At 38.5% G+C, this 18,754-nt stretch overlaps 1 protein-coding gene across 2 annotated transcripts in view; it reads left to right on the top strand.

Annotated features, from left to right (window-relative positions):
• Positions 1–18,754, top strand: part of sos2 (son of sevenless homolog 2 (Drosophila)) — a 112,430-nt gene that overhangs the window by 72,545 nt on the left and 21,131 nt on the right. For both annotated transcript variants that reach the window (XM_080202637.1, XM_080202638.1), the window contains exons 9-15: positions 1,332–1,459; positions 2,373–3,028; positions 5,560–5,641; positions 5,884–6,006; positions 7,006–7,109; positions 7,884–8,106; positions 12,177–12,296. In XM_080202637.1, the coding sequence (XP_080058763.1) occupies positions 1,332–1,459; positions 2,373–3,028; positions 5,560–5,641; positions 5,884–6,006; positions 7,006–7,109; positions 7,884–8,106; positions 12,177–12,296 (1,436 nt within the window). The remainder of the gene's footprint in view (positions 1–1,331; positions 1,460–2,372; positions 3,029–5,559; positions 5,642–5,883; positions 6,007–7,005; positions 7,110–7,883; positions 8,107–12,176; positions 12,297–18,754) is intronic.

Here is an 18,754-nt window from a genome sequence, read left to right as displayed (position 1 = left end):
AACTGCAATATGTTAGTCTGCATGTGAGCAACTCCCTCGGGAGAAGTGGGATAGCAATTTATTTATGTTAATAGTGCACCGAGATTAATGGGAGTTTTCAGATTTCGTGGTGTGTGCACAGGCTTCCTGGAACTCGCCAGTGAAAGCAAAGTGAAAGCTCAGCAGTAACTGAGGGGGCTGTAGAAACAACAGGCAAAAATTTCATTGTATGAAAGACAAAAATGCTTGTTCAGAGAGTTTACTTTCACTACTGATTTCTGAGGTGATTTCTACTACCTGAGGAGGTGACTTTCACATCTTGGGAGGTTTGTGTGCCTGATTTCCACTTTGCACCTGTGAGTTGGGCAGGTCATAGAGCGTATTTCATGGACAGAATTTAACCATTTTCTTGCAGTGTTTGGCAGCAGGCAGAAAGAGTGGCATTAAAAGGTTTTCTCTGCTGTATTGCTAGGGAGATAGAAATAAAAATATCCCCCTCCACCCCGCCTTTTCTGGGCAATGTCTCTGGCACTGTGTCAGGGCAAAATCTGCTGCATCTGTAAGGGGAAGACCCAGCTATCGGAACAGGGAAGTGTATAGGGCACTTGCTAATTTGAAGTGGAGGAGTGGGAGTCTGATGAACCAGGAATTGGAGATTGCCTGGTTATCCGGACTGAGTAATGAGTTTGATATTTTTGTCCTTTGATAACTTACGTAACTCATTTTGCATGGGCTTAATATCCATATTTTCAAATATTCTCCCTAATTGCCTCACATTTCATGGAGCAACTCAATTTTAGCCAACCTTTTGTGTTTGGGCATTAGTGATATTGTTCATGGAAATAAATTTATGAGGCTACGGGAATAGGCCAAGGGTGGGAACATGGCCGGTACAGACTCAATGGGTCAAATGGCCTCCTTCTGTACTATAAGATTCTATGATTGTTTTACAGTGACCTGTATCCTTTGTTTTATGGTGTAAGATACACTTGTTACATTGAAAGCTCATAGTTTGTATTTTACATTGTTTTAGCATGCCTTTTGTGTCTTTTATAATGTAAAATATTGTGCACTATCAAGAACTTTCCATGTTTTACAATTATTTATTGCTTGTGAGCGTCCATATGACCAGGTTTTATTGGACTTTTAATGTTTTTTTTCCAATTTTTCATAAGATCTAATTTCACTGCATTGGCAAAGTGTTTTTAGTAGCAGAAAGGAAAGTCATATGGTCATTGTCTTGGTAAAATATTAGTTCCATGTTGATTTTTGTTCTACAATGGGAAACCTGGGTTTTCTCCTGTGGTGTTAGTTTTATACCAAGCATTTAATTATTTTGTGTATGATTGTAGCAACTACAAGAGCGAAGTGAAGATGAAGAAGACAGAGAGTGTTTGAAACAAGCCATTACTACCTTGCTGAACCTTCAATGCAGTATGGAACGTATCTGCAATAAGCACCTACCTAAACGCAAACCAGGGTAAGCTACATTACTTTAGCATTTTCTCTTCTTGTGGGAACAAGTGGTTGACCACTTTTGATGCACTTCATCAGATCAGCTATAAATACAAAACAATTGCTGTGAAGTGAAGTTGATACTCTTATCTTTATTGTTGAACATGTTGTTTCAGATCTCCATATGAATAGGACATTTTAGCTACGTGAACCGAAATGCCAATTGCAGAAGCTGTCCCTTGAATTTATGTCAGTACTAACATTAGTGCAGCCAAAATAAGTAATAATAGTCTTATCTAGAAATTAGAAACAAAAGCCAATACTATTTACATCTTTCTGTGGGTTAATGGGGCTCAAGGCCTTAGCCAAGTTGAATTGTAAGAAATAAAAGATAAAAAGCAGTTATGCAATTTACCTTTAAAGCTTTGATTTGAATTCAGCACAGAGGGATGAAATGAAAGAGGTTGTAAATGTTTTAAATAAAATCACTTTTAGATTATCTTAAGATCGTTGTTAGTGGACACATGCTTCTAGCAAGAAGAGCCCCATGATCAACATTAACTACGACTTAATCTGTAGTCTACTAAGTCCATAGGATGGCTAGTGTGGGATGTGGGAGAAGTCACTATTTAGTTTGAGGTGGAACAAAAGCACATTGCTAAAACAGAGTAGAATGGGATTTTCTCTGCATTAAGCTGTACTCTTCTTTTGAAGTGCTTACTATTTATTCAAGCGGAAAGTCTGTTTTAATCTCCAGCAGTCCTGTGTATTGATGAATGTATTTTTTGGATGATTTCTTTTATGTTTTTAAAGATCGGTTAATCTTTGAATTCTTCCACTTCCATAACAACACGGTAAAATTATATTGCTTTGTTTTCTTGTTGGACAGTTCATTATGTCATGAAATGTAATAAAATTTGACTTTCTCTGTATTGTAGTGAACCTTTACCTCGTCTCTACAACCATCAGATAAGAAGTAAACACCTTGCCATCAAGAAGATGAACGAAATTCAGAAAAACATTGATGGATGGGAGGGGAAAGATATTGGACAATGTTGTAATGAATTTATAATGGAAGGAACACTAATGCAGGTTGGAGCAAAGCACGAGAGACATATTTTCCTTTTTGATGGTTTAATGATCAGTTGCAGGACCAATCATGGACAGTCCAGGCTCCCAGGCTGTAGCAATGTTGAGTACAGACTCAAAGAAAAATTTCTAATGCGCAAAGTAAAAATTATTGACAAAGATGACTCTTGTGAATACAAACATGCATTTGAAATCCTCTCCAAGGATGAGAACAGTACAATATTTGCAGCCAAATCTGCAGAAGATAAAAACAATTGGATGGCGGCTTTGATTTCACTTCAGTATCGGAGTACACTGGAGCGCATGTTGGACACTGTTCTTTTACATGAAGAGAAGGAGCAGCCACTGAGACTGCCCAATCCAAATGTCTATAACTTTGCAGAAGAAGATTCTGAAGAAAATATAGTATTTGAAGAAAATGTACAAGCTAAATCTGGAATACCGATCATAAAAGGAGGAACTGTGCTAAAATTAATTGAGAGGCTCACATATCACATGTATGCAGGTAAATGTCTTGTTGCTGGAGCAGATGGAATTTCTCATTAAAATTTCAATGGATTTAATGTTACCCTTTTAATAATTTGTCCACAAATCAACACTTGAGACTTTGATTTGATTTATTGTTGTCACATGTATTTGTATACAGTGAAAAGTATTGTTTTTTGCACACTATACAGACAAAGCACACTGTTCTTTGTGAAGAAAGTGAGAAAGTGCAGAATGTAGTGTTACAGTTATAGCTAAGGTTTAGAGAAAGGTCAGCTTAGTGATAGGTCCATTCAAAAGTCTGACAGCAGCAGGGAAGAAGCTATTCTTGTGTTGGTTGGTATGTGATGTCAGACTTTTGTATCTTTTTCCTGACACAAGAAGGTGGAAAAGAGAATGTCAGGGGTGCGTGGGGTCCTTAATTATGCTGGCTGCTTTGTGGAGACAGTGGGAAGTGTAGATAGAATCAACGGATAGGAGACTTTATATTGTACATTATATCATTGAGTGGTACATCAAAGTGAAATAAGGAAGAATTTATTTGTTCAATATCTGGATATTGAAGTTCTGTGAACAGGATAGTTAGCTAGGGATACTGTTTATTGACTTAATTTGTGTCATGGTGGTGTTATTTGGGTCCCCCTGTATGCAACTCATAATTTTAAACCACACCTTGAATTCTTTTTTAATTGTCTGAAAGCTTCTTAATTGCTGCAAACATCGCAAAATAAATTGTTAATGTTTTAGACAGTTATGTAAAATAAAATTAAAATCTAGTCTGGTATCTTTGTCAAAAAGAATCCTCAAACCTAAATCGACCTTTGCATCTATCATATTTTAGTGCATATGCTGATATCGGAGAAGGAATAACACGGCTTTTGATAGGAATTACAAGTAATTTAGAGAACTGAGAATTAAGCAATTGAGTTGATGTATGTACAAAGGATGATATATAAATAATTGTCAAAATTTCTAACTTTTAACAATGGGGTTCGCAGTAAGATTCACAGATACATAAGATTTATGAAATGATGTCATTGACGTGCACAAAAATTGTCAATTTCATTTGCACACAATGATTTTCTCACCTTAAAGATTGGTACTTTGTGTAACAAAAGTAAGTCTATTGGAACAGCAGGAGCTAAGGGGAGATCTGTTTGCAGAGTATAAAATCATGAAGGGTCTGGATGATCAGTCAGAAGGCCCTATGCCTCTTGGTTTAGGGATCCATAGCCGGGGGCGTGGATTTTAGGGTGGGAAGTAAGAGGATTTGAGAGCATTTAAGGGTTTTTTTTTGCATCTATAGGCGGATAGGATTTGGAATTCATTGCCTGAAAGGTTGGTAAGAGCAGAAACCCTCCTAACATTTAAAAAGTACCTGTGGATTGCAGCACTTAAATTCCATATCCAAAGCTAGGAACCAAGAAAGGCTGGAAAATAGAAGTCAGCCTATGCTGTAATACTTTTTATTTATTCACAGGATGTAGGTATTGTGTGTTGGTCAGCATTTATTCCTCATCCCTAATTACCTTTGAGAAGGTGGAGCTGAACCATTGCAGTCCTTGTGGTGTAGGTACACCCTACTGTTGTTGGTGTGGGAGAGTTTCAGGATTTTGACCCAGCGATAGTAAAGCAACAATGATATAGTTCCACTTTCTCAAGGGCAACTAAGGATGGGCAATAAATCCTGGGCAGCCAGCTATTCCCATGTCCCATGAATGAATTTAAAAAATCAGGATCGCACATGACTTGGAAAGAAACGTGAAGGTGGCAGTGTTCCCATGTATCTACTGCACTTGCCCTATTATTTCGATGATTCAATGTAAGACACCCAACAACTTCTTCCTTTTCACTATTGATTCCTTTTTGGTCCTTGTCGTTCATGGTTCTTTTCCTCTCCTGTTCTGCTCTTTTTCTGTCATCCTGATCTTTATTGTTCTTGCCTATCCATCTTTGTTTGGTCTTCTCTTTTGTTCAGTTTGTCTCACTTTCACCAGGCTTGCTGGGGACCCAGTCTTCACCCTGTCCTTGCCACACTCTTCTCTGTCTCAAGCTCCTCTCTTCCTTCTCACCTCCCCCCCTTGCTGCTCCCTTCTCACTGTTCACCTCCTCATCCCACCACATCCTCTCTCAGTCCCCTTGTTTTGGCACCTCCCTTGCTCTCTGACAAATTTAGAATTAATTCAGATTCAAGGTGGAATTCGTTTTTCACTGCCTCATTGATTAGGCTTTGTTTAGAATCTTTGCAATGCACGTCTGCTTAGACCATTATCATTTTTTAAAAACATGTTTTGCAACATTTTGCTAGTCAATTACAGTTTGTTTATATATTTTGTTTGTATTACCTGAGTGCTGTTGAAAGCACTTCTTCAGTCAGTGTTGGTTGGATTCAAATTCTAATTCCACCAGTTAAAAGACCAGTACTGTGCAACATTGAAACATTGTATCTTTAATTAGTTTATTTGTCCACAATGTATTTTGTATAAGAACTTTTTGATAAATGTGTTGCTATTGTATTGTCAATATAAGTCATTTAATATTTATTTACAGATCCAAATTTTGTGCGCACTTTTCTGACAACATATCGTTCATTCTGCAAGCCCCAAGATTTGCTGAGCTTGTTAATAGAAAGGTAAATCAGAATTAAGATTCTAACTAGATAGTGAAAAAAATTACTACTAGATGTCCTGCAAAATGTTATCATAAAGATTTTTTGAAAATGGTGTGTTTATCAATTAGATTTTGGTAAAACATAAAGGTTGATATGTATAATTTGCTGTACTTTTTTTGTCAGACTGTATACTTTGGTTTTTGGAGTTTTCCATGTTTATTAAATATTATTTTGCTAAAATTGTACACTTTTATTTTGTGTAGGTTTGAAATACCTGATCCAGAGCCCACTGAGGCAGATAGGCTTGCCCAAGAGAAGGGTGAACAGCCAATCAGTGCGGAATTGAAACGGTTTCGTAAGGAGTATATCCAGCCAGTGCAACTAAGGTTTTTTAAATATTTATATCAGAAATATAGTCACATTGGTAATGTTACCACTCATACCATCCCTAGAGTCAGTGTAAGGTAAAGGCAAAAGCCAGTAACTACTCGTGCTTTACACTGCTGGTATTCTATTTGACATGTGACCTGGAACGCCAATTCAAGATAATATCCTTAAATGTGTTTTACTTGTTTGGCAAGCACATTGAAAGATACATGAAATTGATTCAGAAAAATGCTTGAGAGTTGTTTCAGGATTTTTAATTGAGTTGAAACGCAACAGATAATGTGTCTAATTTTCAGTATGCCAGTCAAGGATTCAATTTCAATTTGAATAGTGAGACTTTGTCCCAGAAAATATTCTGGACAGCAAGGGTCAGTAAAACTGTTTTTTCCCTACCTCTCACATATGGCACCGCCCAAAGATGGTAACTGTACAATGTATTTTTTTGGTCATTCTAAGAACATGTTATAAAAGAGTAAAGCAACTGAATTTTAAAGTTAACCAATGGATTTCTCAATGTTGATAGATCATCCTTTCACAGAATATGATTGTGGTATTTACCAACTTGCCATTAAAGCTGATGCTCCAAATGGGGAAAACCAAGGTGATAGTAGCTACTGAAAGCTGCAATGTTTGGCTAGTTTATAATTGTAGGTGTCATTTTCTAAGGTAAGCTCTTTGAAAAGGTTATTAGACAGTTGTAAAACAATAGCCGGAACTTCCGGCAGGATTTCCTTTGATGGAGGTGGCCCACCACTAGTCCTGCTGAAGTCAGTGACGATCTGCATGGCTCACCTATCGTGCTGCCGGGGAACCCACGTCAGGGATTGACTTTGGTGGACGATCCTGCCGGCGGGAAGGGCTGGCAAATCCCGTCCAATGTGTGAAAGTTTTATACTAAATGTAAGCATTTTAAAGGTTATTATGGATGAAAGACATCAAAACTAAAAAGATTTTGTGATGTTTTGTTCCTCAATGTACCAATCTGTTTTCTTTTTTAGGGTACTAAATGTTTTTCGACATTGGGTAGAACATCACTTCTATGACTTTGAGAGGGATAATATGCTACTTAATAGGTTGGAAGCCTTTATTTCAAGTGTGAGAGGTGCGTATTAAGAAAAACTAGATCTATTAGGTCAGAGGTTGACTTGTTTTTGTAAAAAGTGTTTCAGACTGTGATATTTTATATCGCGGAAGTAAATTTATTATTTCAGTATCAACTTTATTCAACTCAAATAATGCCACGTGAAAAACCCAACTTTTGCTCAAGTTCCTATCAATTTCCCATTCTCTTTTCTGACAGGACTTTCACATTAATTGCAATTTTACTTTCTCTTTCTTGTAGTACTTTTATTTGTATACTTTCCATTTTAAAAATCTATTTAAAGTACTTGTTTTAGATGTCATTTACAACAGTGCCCTCTCCTGCATGCCCTTGAATTCACTAAAAATCTGCAATTAAAAGTCTAATGTTGACCATGAAACTATTGTTGATTGTCGTAAAATCTAATTCACTAATGTCCTTCGGGGGACGAAGTCCTCACCTGACCTGGCCTTCATGAGTCTAGATCCACAGCACTGTGGTTGACTTTTAAATGCCCACTGAAATGTAGGGCAGTTAAGGATTGATAATAAAGGCTGGCATGGCCAGTGATGCTCATATCCAATGAATTAAAAAAATTAGTCACAGCTATTAACTTTTGACTTGATGAAAACTCAACTTCAAGTTTAAGAAGTTGTAGTGCTAGCAGCCTGATTATATTAAAGCGAAAAAATTAAGATTCTAAGGGTTTGGGGACAACATTCATCCCTGGCTAATTTCTGCCTGATTTACAAACCTGTAATGTGAATAACACAAGTTAATATTTTATCTTTGCAGGGAAAGCCATGAAAAAGTGGGTAGAATCCATTACAAAAATTATCAATCGCAAGAGACAAACTCAAGTGAATGGAATCAGCCATGCTATTACTTTTCCGGACCCACCACCTCACATTGAATGGCACATTTGTCGATCTGGACAAATTGAGGCATTTGACCTTATGACTCTTCATCCAATTGAAATAGCACGGCAACTTACACTTTTAGAATCTGACCTTTACAGGTAAAATAGTAACATAGCTAATGTAAATAGTATGTAGCTTTGGACTTTAAGTTCAGCACAATCAGTTTTTAAGGTTGTAATCTGACCATCAAAAGGTAAATATTACTGACTAATTTCTTCAACAGTTAAAAAAACTGCAACTAAATTTCCTGCATTCTGGCACTGGAGTAAGCTATTGATGATGTATCTTCTCTAAGAAATTTAACTAAACCGTTATACAGTTGACCCCAAGACACGCTGTTAAGATCCAAGAATTTTGTGCGGGTTCCTTTTTTTTTAGAAGCAGTCAACATTGAAATCGCAGTTACATACTAAGAGAGTAAACCCACAATTTTAAATAAACAGGAGAACTTTTACTGTACAAAAATCAACAAAGCAATCAATACTCTTACTGTAACAGACATAATTAACATGAGGTAAACATGAATTAATGGGCAAACCGTGGTTACAAACTGCACATTAAATGGAAGTTACAAGCAATACATTTTCAGCAACACTCAGACATCATCTTCCTGAGGGACTTCAGTTCCTCTTTTTCAAAGAGCAAATCTGTTTCCCAGCTGACAACAGCTCTACCGTACCCGTGTTCCTTTAGTATAATCTTAATCCAAAAAGCACACTGTTCCAGATTTCTCTCAAATTTACTTCCAGTTCCAACCTTCATGGTCTTGAGCTGACCAACTACTGAGGCTGCAACCCCCTGTGATGACCAAGCTATGCCCCAGCATTTAAATATAGGCAGCCATGTGGCTGAGAAGCTGGGACCATGCCAACAACTGCTCCTGGGCTTTCCTTTGCCACAACATCTAGCTTCGTACACCTATACTGCCCCTAGGTTTTTTGAGCTCCAATCTTCCCAGCTGCAGTGAGCATATACTATCCTAGGCATCCCTAAAGCCCCAACTTCCAGCAGCATGGAGCTACTGGCAGTTCTTGGGCTTCTCTCAGAATCTCAGTTCCTTCATCCCTCGGAACTAACAACAGCACTTCAGCTGCAAGATTCTGATGTACCTCTTGATCTGTTCCCAACTCACTGGCCCTTGAACTGATATATCCTGTTAATGTTTCCCAATAAAGTGCATGGAAGGGTTACCAGACTGATTCCTGGGATGGTGGGACCACTGTATGAGGAGGGATTGAGTCAGTTAGGGTTATGGACTGAGATGAGCAGAATTATCTTCATCCAGAGAGTGGAATTCACTACCACAGAAAGTAGTTGAGGCCAAAACATTGTATGTTTTCAAGAAGAAATTAAATATAATCTTGGGCCGAAAGGGATCAAAGGATACTGGGGGAAGATGGGAACAGGCTATTGAGTTGGACGATCAGCCGTGATCATAATGAATGACAGAAAAGGCTCAAAGAACCAAATGGTCTACTCTTGGTCCTATTTTCTATGTTTCTATGATTCCCAAACAGAATTTGATGTATCCAGGTTGGCTACATTCTCTATCTTAAATGTTTTGATCTTGAGACAACTAGAGGTAACCCCACTTTGTTAAATTCCCATGGCTGCACACCTAACTAACACTGACAGACAAAAAAATATAGATTTTGACACAATAATTACATATTTTTGATTTGACTTTTAAGTCATTCTGTGCTATTCATTCTTTATAACTAGCGCAAATGGCTTGGGATTTTAGGAGCGTGCCCAAAGTAGAACCATAGAATCCCTGCAGTGCAGAACGAGGCTATTCGGCCCATCGAGTCTGCACCAACTCTCCAAAAGAGTGTCGCACACAGGCCCTCCCCTCTGCCCTATCCCTGTAACCCTGCGCATTTACTGTGGCTTCTTCTGCCTAACCCACACATCTTTGGACACTAAGGGGCAAATTAGCATGGCCAATCCATGTAACCCGCACATCTTTAGACTGTTGGAGGAAACCAGAGCACCCAGAGGAAATCCATGCAGACATGGGGACAATGTGCAAATTCTACACCATTTTCCAAGGCCAGAAATGAACCGGGGCCCCTGCTGTGAGAGAGCAGTGCTAACCACTATGCTGCCATAAAATGTGCCACCATAAAATGTGCCACCATAAAATGTGCCACCATAAAATGAAAGTACAGAATAACCCTGTGATTAATGATAGGGCCTGCAATTGATTTAAACTGTAAACTTCTCCAATTTTTCAATAGGTAGACTAAAATAATTTGGTGAAATAGAGCTTGATTTGAATTATTAACTGCTTTATTTTTCAGGTAGCAACTTATAGTTGTAATTAGTAATAGTTGGGATCAAATATCATTTGAACTAACTTGAAATCTCTTGTGGTGTCCAAGAAAAAGAATAAAAAATGTCATGTTACCCTTATTAGCCAGCTTACTTTCATATGAATCATTTAACTTGGATGGATTAAAAGATCCTACAGCACTATTCAAATGCAAGGATTTTTTTCCAATAACCTGGCTGCCAATTGTCCCTCAACTAATATGAGTGCATTGATTATTCATTCCATTGTGGGCATACCAGATCACAACAGTGGTTTATTTTGTTGGCAGTGAAGCACTTTGAGGCATCCTGAGATTGTGACTGGTGCTTTCTAAATTCAAGTTCTTTTAAGTTTAGCAGTTCAGCCTGTTAGTGGTAATAAACTGATCCTTCCTCATCAGGCTAATCTTTGTTTCTAGACAAGATTGACCTTCACACCTTGTATTTTTTTCTCTCCCTTCCCAGGAAGTGCAGGGTTGTCTTACTGACTTCTTACCCATTCACTGACTTTTCAGTAAGCTTTTCAATAAAATAGTTATCTCCACCTCCTAGCCCCTTTCACCTTGCAACCTGTGGTTTCTCAAGACCCAGACAACATCTGCTATTCGCAAAATGATAGGACCATCCTGTCTTAACAAGTCTGAAATAAGTAAATAGTTTCTTAGAGCCGATATTGAGCCATGATAGCCTACAAATGTATCAGTCTTGGCTGTCATATGCATCTTAAATGCTAGTCCACAAACAAATGAATTCCTCTTTGTCTTAACAGTTATAACATTCAGTAAAGAGAGAATTCTAAACTTGTATAAACGTACTTTGATGCACTTATTGGCTGACAATTGCATCAAAAATGATAATATTTGAGAAATATTAAGTAAAATTGAATGGCTGTTTCTGTATAGTTTATTCAATCATCATTGTTTTTTACTTGTCTTTCTTTCTGAAAATAGTAATTTCTGCTAATTCAATAATGAACATTCTGCATTGCCATTAAGCTTTGGTGGCTTTTGCACAATGTTAATTTTGTAGAAGATCAGCAGGCACTTGAATGTAATGTACCTTACAATGTTAATAGATTCCATAGTGAAATGTGATAATCCGTTTGAAATATCAAAGTGCATACAATTTTGCATAATAATTTACAAATGCTATTTTAAGAAAAAACTCCCCTGCTCATCTTGATTTTTATTTTTGAATCAGATTGTCTTTGTTTTTGTTTAGGAAGAAGGGGGTTAAGAGACAGAGATGCACTTTGTTAGAAATAGTGAAGACTTAATCAAAGAGGTGTGAGTGAATTCTAAGCGGAGCCAATGGATATAAAAGTAAAGTAGTGAAAACATAATGAAACGTATGATTGAGACTATTTAAGGAAATCATAGGTGAAGGGGAAGGCATGACATTAGAATATGAGAAACAAGATTGGTATAAATGCAGAAGTGGCCTGGGCAACAAACTGCAGGTAAATCTATTGGGATGAGCCAAGTCATTGTTTGTTTTAATTATTATTTCCAGTTGTGCAGTGCAGAAAGGGTAATAATTGTAGGAACTTCATGAAAGCACAATTTGTAATAAAAGTTTTTAAAAAGTATCAGAACTGAAACTTAACACCTCTTTGGCTAATAGAAAATATTTGCAGTATAGTACTCAAGTGCTTTCTGGATGTCTAATTTTACAATCTCCAAAATTGAAAAATATGATTTATTTCCAAAATCAATATAGCCAAACATAAATGTCACAATTTCCCAGGATAAAATTTGAACTAGTTTTGTTTACTGTCCTCCTAGTTAATTGTAATTTTGTTTTTATAATAATGGATAAAACTCCCATTTAACGCACTTTGTTTATTTTTTAACAGGGCTGTTCAGCCATCAGAACTTGTGGGAAGTGTCTGGACAAAAGAAAACAAAGAGTTAAATTCTCCAAATTTACTGAAAATGATTCGTCATACAACAAACCTTACTCTGTGGTTTGAAAAGTAAGCACAATGCCAACCTATGTGAGGATCTCTGTTCCTGGAATGTCACTGTTTAAAATCACATACTTGTTAATATTGCCTTCAAAGCTGGGGATTTACTGCAGTTCCATTAATCTTCACATAGAGCCTGTCTTTAATAAGCTCAAGTGATAACATTTGATTTATTTTGTGCCTTTACCACTTTGGGTAAATGTTACAGGAGTATGGTATATATTAGGAAGTTTTTTAGATACAGCTTTTGGCTAGAGTGGTTGAATCATTCAATAGATAGTCTAAATCAAATGATGTACCTTGACTCTGCAGTCATTCTTTAAGTCACCTCTTGTGACAGACAGCAGTTTGCTTGAGAGGATCATCCTGACCCAACTGAATGAAAGTACGAATATATGGATGTTTTTTGGTGCAGAGTTTAGGTCAAGGGTCCTACCATATGTATACAGCCCTGTAGTTAGCTGTAATGTGCTAATTTCAGTTTCAGTCCATGACTATAAGAACCAAAAGCAGGAGAAGGCAATTCAGCCTCTTGAGCCTGCTCTGCCATTCAGTATGATCATGGCTGATCTTGTCTTGGCCTCAACTCCACTTTCCTGCCTGTTCTCCATAATCCATCAACTCATTAGTAATTAAAAATCTCAATATCCTCAAATTTACTCAATGTCCTGGCATCCATTGCACTCTGAGGTAGTGAACTCCATAGATTTGTGACTCTTTGAGAGAAGTAATTTCTCCTCATCTCAGCACCTTGATCCTAAAATTATGACCTCTTGTTCTAGATTGTCCCACAAGAGGAAACATCTGTCCATGTCTACCCTGTCAATCCCCTTTGGCATCTTATGTACCTCAGTTAGATGTCCTTATTCTTCAAAAGACATGAGAATATCGGGCTAAACTTTTCAACCTCTCTTATAAGACAAATGTCTCATCTCTGGAATCAATCTAGTGAACCTCCACTGAACAGTCTCCAATGCAACAGTATCTCCCCTTAAGTAAGGGGACAATACTCAAGTGTGGTCTCATTAATGCCTTGCACAGTTGTAGCAACACTTCCCTACTTTTATACTCTATTCGTTCACAAAAATGCCAAAATTTCATTTGGCTTCCTTATTACCTGTTGTAACTGCTTACTAATTTTCTGTGATTCATGCAGAATCATGAGGACCGTCAGATCCCCCTCCCTCTGAAATTTCTCTGTATTTCGATAATAAGTTTTCTTTTTTTTTTCTGATCAAAATGGATAACCTCTCACTTAACTATGTTTAACTCCATCTGCCAAAATTTGGCCACTCATCTAACCTACTTATATACATTTGTATAAATTTCTTTATTGCGATTTACTATCCCACCTATTTCAGAATCATCTGCAAATTTAGCTATAGTACATTCTACCCCTTTATCCAAATGTAGATTGTAAATAGTTGTGGCCAAAAGACCAAACCCTGTGGCACCCTACTTGTTACATCTTGCCAACCAGAAAAAGACCTATTTATCTTAACTCCCTGCTTTCAGTTGGTTGTGATGTGGCGATGCCAGCGTTGGGCTGGGCTAAACACAGTGAGATGTCTCACAACACCAGGTTAAAGTCCAACAGGTTTATTTGGTAGCACAAGCCATAAGTTTTCAGAGCGCTGCCCCTTCATCAGGTATGTGGGAGTTCTGTTCACAAACGGGGCATATAAAGACATAAACTCAATTTACAAAATAATGGTTGGAATGCGAGTCTTTACAGGTAATCAAGTCTTAAAGGTACAAACAATGTGAGTGGAGAGAGGGTTAAGCACAGGTTAAAGAGATGTGTATTATCTCCACCCAGGAGAGTTAGTGAGATTTTGCAAGCCCAGGCAAGTCGTGGAGGTTACAGATAGTGTGACATGAACCCAAGATCCCGGTTGAGGTTGTCCTCATGTAAAGGCTCGCATTCCAACCATTATTTTGTAAATTGAGTTTGTGTCTTTATATGCCCTGTTTTGGAAACAGAACTCCCACTCACCTGATGAAGGGGCAGCGCTCTGAAAGCTTGTGGCTTGTGCTACCTGTTGGACTTTAACCTGGTGTTGTGAGACTTCAGTTGGTTAGCCAATCCTCTATCCAGGCTAATAAATTACCCTTATCCCATGTGATATTACCTTGTGTATTAACATTTTGTGTGGCACCTTACCAAATGCCTCTTGGAAGTCCTGATAGACTACAACTACATGATCCCCATTATCCACTTTGCTTGCTACATCTTCGATGAACTCTAGAAAATCAGTGAAACACACTTTACCCTTTATAAAACCATGCTGATTCTGATGGACTCTCCAAAAGTCTGTTATTATTTCCTTAATAATGAAATCTTAACAATTTCCTAACAATAGATAGTAAACTAACTGGTCTATAATTTCTTACTTTTTGCTTCTCTCCCTTTTTAAATATATAACATATTAGTATATTTCCAAGACACTGGAACTTTTTCCACATCCAGGGAATTTTGGAATACTATAACTAATGGATCTACTATCCTTGCTGCTGCTTCCTTTAAGACCCTAGGATGTAGGTCACATTATTGATGATTCTTCTAAGTTCTTTTCTTTCTATTACATCACCTTTTACTATTGGGTTGATACTAGCTTCTTCCACCATGAAAGCTAAGGCAAAATACTGATTTAGTGTCTCTGTCATTTTTGTGTTCCCCACTATTAACTCCCCAGTCTCATCCTCCAAAGATCCAGCATTCACTTTAGCTACTGTCTTCCTTATTATATACTTATAGAAGTTTTTTTATATTTTGTGCTAGTTTTCTTCCATAATTTATTACTTTTTTAGTAACCCTTTGTTTATCTTTCAAAGTTTTCCAGACTTCCAACCTGTCCCTAGCCTTTGCAGTATGGTATGCATTAGTATTTGTCCTTATGTTAGCCTTAACTCCTTACGTAGCCATGGATGTTTCTTTCCCCTCTTTCATGTATTTTAGTTGGGAGGAGTTGACTATCTCCTTAAACATTTGCCATTGTTTAACTGTCCTATCTTTTAGTCTGCCTGTGCAATCCACTAAGGCCAACTCTGCTCATGCCTATGCAATTACCTTTGTTTAACCCCAGAATGCTAATGTGGGACTCCAGTTTCTCATCTTCAATCTGAATTTGAAACTCAGGCGTGTTATGATCACTGTTCCCTCAAGGATCCTTAACTATGAGATCATTAAATAATCCCTCCTCATTACACAACAGCAAATCCAGAATAGCCCTGGTAGGCTACACAATGTAAACAATCCCTAATACATTCAGTGAACTCTCCCTCGAGGCTACCCTGACCAATTTGATTAATCCAGTCTATATGTGTTTTAAAATCACCCATGATTATTGCCGTACCTTTCTTACAAGCCCCAATATTTCTCCATTTATGCTATATCCCACTGTTCAGGGACTTGTATACTATTCCCACCAGGGACTTCATTGCTTTGATATTTCTTATTTCTGTTCAGATTTACTCTACATCTTGATCTCCAATGCCTTTGTTATTTCGCACTACAGCACTGATTCCTTTCTTCATTAACAAAACTACACCGCCTCCTTTTCCTTTCTGTTCATCCTTCTCATGTACTACATTCAACGAAGACTTTTTAAACAATATGGCAGTTATAAGAGTGGTATGATGTTAACTTGGTTGATTAGATAACTGTTGTAAAATTTTGTTCCATCATATGGTCTAGTTATGTCTTTTTTTTGCCATTGCAACAGCAACTGATATAGTTTTTGGTTAATGGAAAAAGTGTTTTGATCAACAATTGGAAATAATGTGGGCTGCCTCTAAATATAATTTCCAAGGGGTTAGGAATAAGGCAGAAAAGAGGCATAGGAGTCAAATTATATTGATCATAAGAGCATAAGAAATAGGAGCAGGAGTAGGCCATCTAGCCCCTCGAGCCTGCCCCGCCATTCAATAAGATCATGGTTGATCTGTCGTGTCTCAGTTCCACATTCCCGCCCTCTCCCCATAACCCTTAATCCCCTTGCCCATCAAAAACCTATCAACCCACGTCTTAAAAATATTTAGCGAGGCAGCCTCCACCACTTCAACGGGCAGAGAATTCCAGAGATTCACCACCCTTTGAGTGAAGAAGTTCCTCCTCAGCTCCATTCTAAACTGCCCCCCCTTTATCTTGAGGCTGTGCCCTCTAGTCCTACTGTCCTTTCTGAGCGGGAAGAGCCTCTCCACCTCTATCCTATCCATCCCATTCATCATCTTATACGTCTCAATGAGATCTCCCCTCATTCTTCTAAACTCTAACGAGTACAAGCCTAGTTTATTCAGCCTTTCCTCATAGTTCAACCCCCTCAACTCCGGTATCAGCCTAGTAAACCTCCTCTGCACTCCCTCCAAGGCCAAAATATCCTTGCGTAAGTGCGGCGACCAAAACTGCACACAGTACTCCAGCTGCGGCCTCACCAGTGCCCTATACAGCTGCAGCAAGACCTCCCTACTTTTATATTCAATCCCCCTCACTATGAAGGCCAGCATCCCATTCGCCTTCCTGACCACCTGCTGCACCTGCAGGCTGGGTTTTTGCGACTCATGCACAAGGACCCCGAGGTCCCTCTGCACCGTCGCATGCTGCAGTTTTTCACCACGTAAGTAAGTACTTCCTACCATTATTCCTACCAAAGTGGACAACCTCACATTTGCCAACATTAAATTCCATTTGCCCCTGGCCCATTCGCCCAGCCTATCTAGATCCTTCTGCAGACTCACCACACCCTCTGCACAATTTGCCGTTCCACCAATCTTGGTGTCATCAGCAAATTTCGACACCCTACACTCGGTTCCCTCCTCCAGATCATCTATATAAATGGTGAATAGCTGAGGCCCCAGCACCGACCTCTGGGGCACTCCACTAGTCACCAACCGCCAATCCGAATAGCACCCATTGACCCCCACTCTCTGCCCCCTATTTGACAGCCAATCCTCTATCCACGCTAACACCCTACCCCCAACTCCATGCCCCCTGACCTTCTGTAATAACCTCTTGTGAGGCACCTTGTCAAACGCCTTCTGAAAATCAAGAAACACCACATCCACCGGCTCTCCTCTATCCACCGCCCTAGACACATCCTCATAGAACTCCAAACTTTAAACTGCATCGATTTCCTTAGCTCTTTTGAAGTATATAGGAAAATTTTGTTTCTGAGGCCATCCTTTGGGCTGCCTTGCTCCCACTCGGTTTGATGGGTTCAGAAATGGCTGATGTCTAATACGTGAGCAGCAGACTCTGCCATAGGCAGGGGCTTGGTATTTGGAAGGTTGGTTAAAAGAGTTGTTTGAATGTTTGTGTTCTCTCCCTAAAACCTCAATGTTGTTTCTCCATATTCCCAAAGAAGTCTCTTGATGTGTTTACTGCCTTCCAGAATTAACCATTTCCATTTTGTTCAGTCACAAGCCAAGGACTCCCATGAGCTAGTGGGTATGTTTGACCTCTTCATGGATGCTTTAAGGACATCTCTAAAGCATTTCCCTCCTCGTGTCACGACCAAGTTCCAAGTAGGAATCTATTGTCAGTCACACGAATGACATGTCCTGCTCATTGGAGAATAAAGAAAAAATAAGCATTTTATCACTAACTTTTTCTACTCAGGCTCTTCTTTTCTGAGGGCTTGAGAGACGGGATTCTGTTCCTCCACTTTAGCCCACTTCTGACTCCATTGTGTGGCTACCCTTTGTGAAAGTCTGTAGCAGGCTGAAAATAGTGACCTTGTATTTGTGGGTCGTATTGGCAGTCAGTCTCCTTAATTAGCATTTCATTCCCAGCCTTCAGACTTATTTTGTTGAGGAAGTGATTGTTCAGATCATGACTTCAACATGCAAAGTAAATAACCAACTAAATTTAGGGGCCATCCATTTCTACCCCTAAGCATTAAATGCCAAGTTTTACTCATATTTACTTATTGTGCCAAACCAAATTAAGAAAAAATGAGTACCTTTTATCCCCTTTTAGAATTCAGAAGAACTTGGCTGAGATGTTAAACTGGGTACAATTGCAAACGTTGTGTAGATGATGCATTCAGAACATTATTATGCAGCAAATTTCTATCTAAACCTGAGGTCGCCTGAGGTGTTGAGTGAAGGTCATGTGAAGCAGGGTTCAGGACCAGCGCCCTCTTCTGGGAAGTTCATGTAATTACAATATAGATATCAGATTCATAGCAGAAAGGTTGACGGGAATTGAGTACTGACATAAGATCTCAAATATATCAATTAGTATACATTTTCACAAAGCAACTTCACCTTTGCATTAATGACAAAAACATAAAATATTGGAGAAATAAGCAGATCTGACAATATCTGTGGAGAGAGAATAGAGCCAACGTTCAGAATCAGGATGACCCTTTGTCAGAGCTGCCTTTGCACTGCCTTTACCTTTGCATTGACAAGTTATAGTCAAAATGGGAAAAATCATTTTGGAATGTAGACAAAACTATCCATGA

This window comes from Carcharhinus amblyrhynchos, chromosome 14 (genome assembly GCF_965287045.1).
Source record: "Carcharhinus amblyrhynchos chromosome 14, sCarAmb.v2.hapA, whole genome shotgun sequence".
In the NCBI taxonomy this organism is placed as follows: Eukaryota; Metazoa; Chordata; class Chondrichthyes; order Carcharhiniformes; family Carcharhinidae; genus Carcharhinus; species Carcharhinus amblyrhynchos.
The sequence above is the reverse complement of the archived record's forward strand: the minus strand, read 5'-3'. Positions and strand labels throughout refer to the sequence as shown.